The 9,479-nt window shown below is 39.4% G+C and overlaps 1 protein-coding gene across 1 annotated transcript; it reads right to left on the reverse strand.

The window, feature by feature from the left end:
- Window positions 1-6,143: 6,143 nt before the first annotated feature.
- LOC136939405 (geranylgeranyl transferase type-2 subunit alpha-like) lies at window positions 6,144-8,836 on the reverse strand. Its single transcript, XM_067232099.1, has 4 exons — window positions 8,726-8,836; window positions 8,515-8,628; window positions 6,777-6,864; window positions 6,144-6,507 (listed from the first exon to the last, which is right to left on the reverse strand). The coding sequence occupies exons 1-4, from the start codon at window positions 8,828-8,830 to the stop codon at window positions 6,359-6,361; spliced, it is 456 nt and encodes a 151-aa protein (XP_067088200.1). The 5' UTR covers window positions 8,831-8,836; the 3' UTR covers window positions 6,144-6,358.
- Window positions 8,837-9,479: the final 643 nt, after the last annotated feature.

The raw sequence follows: 9,479 nt of genomic DNA on the forward strand, positions 1-9,479 counted from the left end.
TATGAAAGCTTTAAATCTTACCTACTCTACCATGATCATTGTAAATCAGAGAGAAAGCAAGAGGTGAGCAAGGAGTAGGACAGTAGGACAAGGGAGAACTGAGGAGAAAGTCTCAGGAGATGAAGAATCCACAGATCAATGCATTACAATTCCTTTTATACACAAGACCAACCAATCAGACCAAATCTTGAATGGGGTGTGAGGGCCATCAAGTTGAGACCGTCCAGAAACTCCAGACTTTAGCATATGAGAGGTGGGGGCAGGTTTGACACCCAGCCTTACAATGCCATGGTTGGTTTTCGCTGGAGTCTGAGATTGATGGTCACCTTAGGGCTTTATACAGTTCAGAGTTCGAGGGAGGGCCTGTCTGGGTCAGACGTTGATTGGGGCTTTGCTGGGTTCTCAACTCCTTCCTTCACACCTACCAAAAGTGTGATCTGATCTCTGGCTGGTTCATACGATTGTTCAAATATTGTTCTGGACATCTTGGTACAGTTACAAAATATAGTTGAATGCTTGTTTTATTATGATAGCTTTGTGTAGATACCAAGAATGACGTGGTTGTCTTTCAGGAAGAAGGAGTTGTTACTAGAATCAAGATTTCAGTGAACACAACATTAAAACAAAACAAAGTAACAAACATGACACAAATATCCCTCTCATAATTCTCCACCTTGAACTCTTGTGGTAAAGGTGAAGTCTGAAGAACTTTCCTCAAAAGTTCTGATTAAGGTATGTTCTTTGTTCAACTGCTGCCATAACGGATAGCAAATGGTTGCTGGAGATGTGGTCTCAAGCAGGCCCTTTGAAGCTTGCAAGCTAGCAGGAGGGCTGATTAGGTAGATTTGGGAGGTCCCCCCCCCATTTTACATTTACATTTATTCTATGGTTCCTTTGCATCGGCGTTTGGTGGGTAATCAGCATACTGAGGGTGTCACGAGGGCTGATTAGGTTTGTCTGATGTGATTGAATCACTCTTCAGGTGTGGCAAAATGTTGGCTCTGTGTGGTCTTGCTGACCTCACTACACAGGGGTCCCCAAACTACGGCCCGTGGACCAAAAACAGCCTGCCCACTGGGGCTGTCCCCATTCAGTCGACTAGTCGATTTTCTGGTCGATATGCTCTTGGTCGACTAAGATTTTTTTAGTCGAGTTGCCGTATAGCAGTGTGAGATCTGATTCCCGCTTGTATCACCATTGCTGAATTAAAGAAATGTTCTACATAAATTGTAGATTATATTATTTAAGACAAATAAAGCAACTCTAAAATATATATAATTTAAAAGAAAATGTGTTGTTTTCCTTTTTGTTAATCTGCGCTTTGTTTTGTTTTTTTTTGCACACGGCACAAGCACAATTGGCCGCCGAACTACAACTCTGACATAGCCTACTTTGTCGGTGTTATTAGTCAAAATGGCAAAGAAATCTGTGGTATGGCAGCATTTCATTAAAGTACATTTACATTTACAAAGTACCAGGTGACTCGAAAAACTTTGAATGCAAACTCTGCAAACAACGGTTTATTTTTCATAGTTCAACGTCGAATATGATGTAGCCATATCACCTGAAAACCGTAAATTGGCCTACTTCTCTCATGCTAACGCGCTGGGTTGAAAAATTAATATGCCTATTATAAGAATCACATCCAAATCGAATGACATTATCTTCTCTGGCCAAGGCAACAAAATCTTTCTCTGTTGCACCATTCCCCACTCGGCTTCTACGTAAATTTGCATGCTGCACTTTTTCAGGCAGTGATAAGCGCGCTCTGATGATTTGCATGTTAAACAAACAATATTTTTAATTTGTAGTACATTGTAAGAGATAATACATAATAACCTATCAGGCATTTTGTATTATATCGGCATTCGGTAACAACAGGACTGGTGACATGAGACTCATTATTAGTAATAGCTTATTTTATAGCGGCTGAATCTGGAATATCCAGCAGCTACATTGAGTCAGATCGGGAAAATGTTTGTACATTTATGTTTGTCTAGTTGTCAATCTCCCTTCTTACGTATGTATTTCTTTCATATTATCTCTTAAAAAAAGTGAGGTAAAACGCCACACAAAAGGGTTTGATGAAAAACATGACATTTATAGAAAAGAAAAACGTTTCAAATTTCGATTAGTCGATTTTCAGAAGTGTTTAGTCGACTCTTGGTCGAACAAAGAAAATCTTAGTCGGGGACAGCCCTACTGCCCACGCATTTGGACCAGCCCTCTGAACAATGCCAGAGACATTATAAAAATAAAAACAAGTCACACTCATTAATAAGCATACGTAAGTAAATGTTCTTATTTCAATGAATATGAAAAAAGGTCATTACGATAGTAATAATGCTCTTTTAATAGGCTATATACCCCTTGATATGTACAGATGTATGGTGCATAACAAAATAATAAACTAATCTAGCATAATAAATACATTTAAAATCCCCACAATAATACTGGTAGTTACTCCGGCCGATGTAATTTTCTGTTACAGACAGACCCACATTAAAGAAAGGAAAATGATCTGTCCCTCCCAGAAAAAGGTTTGGGGACCCCTGGACTAAATAGAAGAAATAGGTTAGTCTTGGCCATTGCATTGTGCTCAGGTTCTTTGTTTAAGCTGATAAACCGTGAATGCACCTTTCAGGCTGTGTCTGGTAAGTAGGGTATTGATGAAGAAAGTGTTTTGTCCGTCTCTTCATAAATGGAGTGACTAAGTTCAGTTGAGTTCTGGATTTTAATAATAAGTATTTATCAATCTGCAGATTGGGAGAGGAAACCAGACCTCTGACAATAAATGACAACACAACACCAGGCTTAGGTCTCAATCATGTCTCTCTCAGCTCTGAAGGCCGGAGGACCATCTTTTATAGGGCAAATGTAAACATAGATAGTGACAGTCAATAATGACGTTACAACAGTCTCAGAGAATGAAATTCACAGCTCCCAACTCTTGACCACTCTCAGACTCTTAGAGAGATCATAGTTGGAGCATTTTCTACAGACGCTTTCCAAGTCGCTTACATGTCTGGCAGAGCTCAGAAGTTTTGTTCCCTGAACATCTGCCGCTGACTTGGTTTGGTTCTTGGTTTGGTTAGATGAAAACTACATTTGATGTGATTGCTCTGTTTGAGAACCCGCTAGCTAAACACAACAGTCACAAGCTCCACCAGCGATGAGCAAAAGCCTAATTACAAAACATCTTATTTGCAATCTACCAATGTAAATTATTGTTGGCGCTCTAAAATAATGGGACATAAGAATTGCGCTTACACCATTGTCGACACACAAATGTATGTGTAACAAATGCACTTTGTATAATTAAATTATTTTTATAATTTTGCACATTTATGTATATAAACAATACATATACACTATATATTAAACTTTGTCTGAAAAACATTAGACTTGTATAAGGGAGCCTTTGCGGCATCTGCTGATAGAAAAGAGAATTGCAGACTTGGAATGCAAGAAAAAAAATGGCAGAACGCAGACCTGGCAGCAATTTACCAGTATGAGTGATCCCCATTCACCTTTACGGTGTGTGTACACTGCAGCGATGCGAGCGACGACATACTTTCCATTCATTTTCAATGGAGCTGTCATGCCAAAAACAGTCCTATCTGACGTCACAATGCTGTTCCGATGGCCATGCCAACCTGCTGTTCCGTCGCCATTCCAACCTTAAATTCCTGAGATAGCTACGCGTGCTAGCAGGAAAGTGTCCTGGTTGCTAGGTAGGAAGTTTTGTATTTAGGCCTATTTAAACCAATTTAGCCTACTCTAAAATATTAAGTTTTCACTCGTTCGATAGCTAGTGCTAGCTAGCAAATACAAAACTTCCTACCTAGCCACCAGTATAGCAACCAGGACAGTTTCCCACTAGCACGCGTAGCTATCTCAGGGATTTAAGGTCGGTATAGCGACGGACGCGTCCTTTCATCAGAACGGCATTGTGACGTCAGATAGGACTGTTTTTGGCATTAGGACAGTTTTTGACTGATTCACATGACTGAGCCATGTGAATCGCTTGTGTGGTGCATTGTGGGTAGCGACGTGACGCGATCCAAGCGATTCGAGATATTCTCAACTTTATGCAAATGAGGAGCGATTTTCACTAGCGATGGCTAATCTGAGTGGTTGTGTTTCTCGTAACGTAGCAACCATGGTAAACATTTCTAGCTTTCAGTTTCAAGATGGAGGAGAAACTAATCGCCTGTGTGGCTGCATATCCAGTCCTATACGATACGTCTCTGTATTTGTGCAGAGACATTGACAAAAAGAATGAGGCCTGGCGCAGGGTGCTCCTGGGTGTTTTTTTTTGTACTTTTAAATTCAGTCTCGTAACAAAACGTAACTTCATTCTGTGGTAACTAGCTATCTAGCCCGGCTGGGACTCCCTAGTCGTATCGACAGATTAGCAGAGACTTCTAGTAATATAATACAACGTTTTTACACATGTCAATGTGTATGTCTATTAAACAGTTTTGTAATTTGTATAGAAGTTGTATTTTGATCGATATTTCGAGTACGTAAACCAAAGTCTGCGCACTTTGCCATGACGTTTTACAAACTACAACAGTGACTTTGGTTATCTAGCAAGCTAGCTCTGACCAAGTACCAGCTACAGTTTACAGTTTGGCATTTCACGTTAACTTTTATCATATGTATACAAGTCTGTGAGTACTGAAATGTCAGTCAAAATGTTATTCTCTATTGCTTGAGATTCAATCTTACTTGATGCTAATAAAAATTTCCGCTCTCCTTAATGAACCACTGATGAGTAACATTAAACCAGAGAATGTCTAATATGGGGAGAACTGCCACTCTCGGGAAACTTCCGGGAGTGGCAAAAAAAATACACACTGCTGGGTGTTAGATTTTTTTAAAGTCGCCTTTTTGTTCTAAAAAGCCTTTTAAAATGTCAATGACGTCATACACATTGTAGGCCAGAGATACTGCTTTACGGCGAGCTCTGAGTCTCTTCCTTTTTTCTCGAGGCATCGACAACACAGCTGACAGGTTAGGCTCTCCCTGTCAATACACGTGCTAGAAAGAGTTTTGGTTTGCCAATGTTTTAAAGACCATGCCGAAGTGTTCACATTTTGGTTCCGCTTTGGATGCCATCAAGCGGGATCTCTGGTCGTAGTCAGTCCTTCACTAACCAATCAGCATTCATTAGCATAATGCTAGCGTGTTATGGGCAACAACCACTCACCCTGAAAGAAATCGAAAGGACATAAGTACTCGTTCATTCAACTTTCGACCTATAATCCATGTTGAACATACAAAAACTAAAATCAAATCTGAGATTTCTCAACGACAATCAGGCGAAAGAGACAAATGTAGCCATTTAGCTCCATAGACTCCCATTCATTTTGCACTCGCTTGCGATCACCCCCAGTGGAACTGCAACCAAATTCAATGGGGCTTAATAGGGAGTGGACAGGCTCTCCGTAGAGGGGCTCTGCTTTGGTGAACATTAGTTACATGCTGCGCATGTCATTGTATGTTCATATTAGGCCAATGTGGTCTTTATTTTCTCGTTATACTGTGGTTAGTTTTCACGGTGGATTTGGAGAAGAAGCTTCAAACCTGTAGCAAGAAAGCCACTTGAGTCTACCAGTGCTTCGAGGGAATTATACACGTGATTTACTTGTGCAATAAATACTGTGTTTTAATTTAACCAATTAAATAACAGTTTTCGAACTTCTTTGGTGCGCCGTTTAATGGAGGGCAGCGTTTATTACACAACTTTCATTTTTGGTGCAGCGTTTATTCGAGGGCGGGGTTTATTTGAGGGCGGCGTTTAATCGAAGAAATACGGTATGTATCCATTAAGATTTATTCAAGTGTTAACGTTGGCCAACGCTGTCACGGTTCCCTGTGGCCTATCCAGGTGTTATTTTAAATGATCTTCAGCGGAACAGGTCTTATCTGATTGTTTAAGACAAGCTTCTACTGCATATGCTGTTGGTGTGAATTTCATGTGCATGGACCAGCACTTCTGTTGCACGTGCTTTAGCACTGTAGTGTAAGACTGGGTTAGTGTAGGCTCTGTCACTCACAAGAAATTCTTACTTTAGGGCTCATTCTTTCAAGGCTTTGTGAGTACCCGTTATAGCCAAAAATACAACAATTTCTCATTCATGTTTATGCCATTTATTATATTACATCAGCGCATGTTTTGGTGCAACAAACAAACTCAGAGACATTACACATCAAGTGTGTATAATCCAATCCACATACTGAGACACATGTACACATTGCATTCAAGTGAGGTCTCAAGTATTGCTAATTAATGACTAAATGTAAAATGTAATTATCACACAATAAAACAGTAAGCCTGTCTAATTCCCAATCAGACCAGGAGGTCAGTGACTGAGGGCAGTAACTCTGTCAACTCGAATTGAATGTTTGAAGTCCGAGACACAGGGTTGCCACGGATATCAAGTCGGGTCAGTTTAGGGCAGGTAGTTAGAGGCTGAAGATCAGAAATCTTGAAAATGCCTGCACAATGTGGTCAAAGAAAACATGTACATCTTTTCTTCACTTAAAAAAAACAAGAACACAATGTAACATTCACCTAACATTTGAACCTTTTCCAAAATATTCTTGCATGTGAACTGATTTTAATTTGAGTGTTGATGTACTGTTTTGTCTTGTGTGTCTTTTTTTCAGTTTTTCTTGCTATGGACTAAAGCTTTGAATTGAATTCCCAAACTATTTGTGAGTTGAGACAAGTGAATTAGTGAGTTAAGAACTTTACATAAGGATACGGTTGTTCTTTAAGGACACTTCCTCCAGTTTGGGGAGATGATTTAGGCCTTCTAGTTCCTCAATTGCGTTATCATCAGCATCCAAAACCTATAACAGAGACACGGAATTGGTACAATGACCAAAATCAAAATTTGTCCAAAAAAACCTACCAGTTATTTATCCCATTTGTGAGAAAATGCCTCTTCAGCTCCATAACTGACTGTAAATATCAGAATATATATGAAGGTTGTCCAATGCATGCTTGCTGTCCCCATGCTAGAGGGAGAACAACTTAAACTGTAAGTAAATAAATAAAACATCCAACAACAAATGTACACAACATTTTGAAAAATGATCCAAAGACTCGTACCCGAACACACGGTCGGCAGATGAACGAATCATTACTTCTTTCAGGTAACAGTCTTTGGATCATTTTTCACGTGACCTGCATAGGCTCAGTACTGGTAGCTAGAGGAAACAGAAATGATTCGTTCATTTCCCGACTGGGTCTTCGGATCATTTTTCACGTGACCTGCATAGGCTCAGAAGAGGAAACAGAAAGTATTTGTTTACCTCATTCACTTTCGTGTGACTAGGTTTAATAAGACGTGAATGATATTCGTTCACAGGTAATAATTACAGGTTTTGTAATTTTAACTTTTTTGTACTTTACTTAAAGGTTCAGTGCAGTGTAATTGTTTGCTGTTATAATTAAATGCTAGTCTGATAATAAATGACCATTTCAAATCATACAAACTGTCCTGATGCATTATTTTAATGCGGGAATTTTTCTTTTAAAATAGTATCTGCTGGTTTACATGCACTAACATATACATGAGAATATGATAAATGTTTGCAGTGGACGTATTTAGGCCAGGGAATTGTCTATAAAATGTTGAGCAACCACCCCCCCCCCCCCCACCCCGCTTTTAACATTTTCAAAATGCTGATCCGAACGCACTCCGTTGGATTATAAAAAGGACACCTGTGACATTTCAGAGTGCCAGGTTCTTGAGATAACCATCAGAAACTACGATACAGAGACAGACAGATGCACACAGAGGTTCCTGGAATTAATAGAGAGATAGTGGCGGCCTACCCCAGTTTCGTAATTAAGCGAAAATGTAAACACTTCAAAGATCTCTGTTGTGTTTTGCACCTTTGCGAGCATATCTCACTCCCACATTGACTCGTTAGCTAAAGACATCACTGTAGCTGTTAGTCCTCACCAAAATTGACTGACATATTCAAGTGCTAGTTGTGAAAACAATGTATAACGTATGAAATCTAGCTAGCTAAAGTTAGCCCTAGTGCTAATTATGTAAGCTAGGTTGGTTTGCTAGACTAACCTTGTAGCTAGCTGCAGTTATTACAGTACCAGGGACTCTTGACAACGTAGAGCTAATTGTTTTCAGCATTTGAGCAAAGTGGCTCATCATGAAACGTTAGCTTGGTGAGGCAAAAACGGTGCACTGTCAGAAATATTTGACAGAAACATTACTGTAAAAACACTAAACTAGAATAGATAATAGATTGGATAAGTGTTAACCCCCTAAATTATTATTTCATGAATGCACATTTGAGTGGGTTAAATCTTTATCAATTTTAAACACTTTAATTAGCAGTGCCATTCCTTCAATGAAACTGTCAACAACAGTGGCTTGAGCCACACATTAAATGACCTGCCAGTCTAATCAGAGCCTCAACTTAAATCTGTTGTATGACTTAAATCATACTGTACATGTATATAATTCATACCTCCAGGCACTGCAACATGGCAAATTGTGGAGGCAAGTTGATCAGCTGATTGGAGGACAGGTTGATATGAGTAACCAACAGCAGCTGGTCCAGGTGACACAAAGTAGTCAGATTCTGTCAAGGTGATAAAAAGAGTGAGACATTTAAATCAGATGTTTCCAAAAGGTGGAGAATACTGAAAGCTAACACATATAAACTTAGGTGAACTGACCTTGTCAGAGATACTGAAGACACGGACTTCTGCATACTCCATCTTAAGAATTGTGTTTTCAATCATAAACTTGCTGCACAGGTCACTGTAGTATGCAGAGCGCATGGAGTCCACTACCTATGTGAGACAGACAGAACATACAATGTATAAAACATTAGGAACCCCTGGTTTTTCCATGAAATAGACGGACAAGGTGAATCTATCTAAAAACTATGATCCTTTTTTAATGTAAGTTAAAATCCACTTTAATCAGTGTGCATTAAGGAAATGAATAGGTTAAAGTAAGCCTTCATACATTTACTAACACATGGATTGTGTATGCATGCCATTCAGAAGGTAAATGGGCATGACAAAAGATTGATATGCCTTTGAATGAATTATGGTAAAAGTTTCAGGAATGACCATGTCAAGAACCTCGACACTGATGTATTGTTTTTTTTTCCACACAATAGGTACCCATGTGACAGGGCTCGACATTAAGGCTTGTCCGCTTGTCCGGGACAAGTGGATTTTTTTGTAGGGCAAGTGGAAGAGAAATGTACTTGCCCCACTGGACAAGTTAAAACTCAAACAAAATAAAATGCCATGTTACTTCACGTTATGTGCCACTCATTATTTAACGATTGTATTTTACCGAATTCTGCATTAGCAAAATACAAAAAAGTGGCTTTGTCCCAAGATCTCTAGAATCAGAATCAGAATGGGTTTTTATTCGCCATGAAAGTTTGCACAGACAAGGAATTTACTTTGGCAG

Source organism: Osmerus mordax, unplaced genomic scaffold, assembly GCF_038355195.1.
Source record: "Osmerus mordax isolate fOsmMor3 unplaced genomic scaffold, fOsmMor3.pri Scaffold_192, whole genome shotgun sequence".
Taxonomy (NCBI): domain Eukaryota; kingdom Metazoa; phylum Chordata; class Actinopteri; order Osmeriformes; family Osmeridae; genus Osmerus; species Osmerus mordax.

Excerpts from the sequence above, each read along its gene's own strand:
- LOC136939405 (XM_067232099.1), bottom strand. The coding sequence starts at position 8,830 with ATGCGCTCTGCATACTACAGTGACCTGTGCAGCAAGTTTATGATTGAA. Across the intron at positions 8,629-8,725 it reads TCTTCAGTATCTCTGACAAG|AATCTGACTACTTTGTGTCA; the intron begins GTCAGTTCACCT and ends TCACCTTGACAG. Across the intron at positions 6,508-6,776 it reads AGTGTCCTTAAAGAACAACC|GCATTTTCAAGATTTCTGAT; the intron begins GTATCCTTATGT and ends CACATTGTGCAG.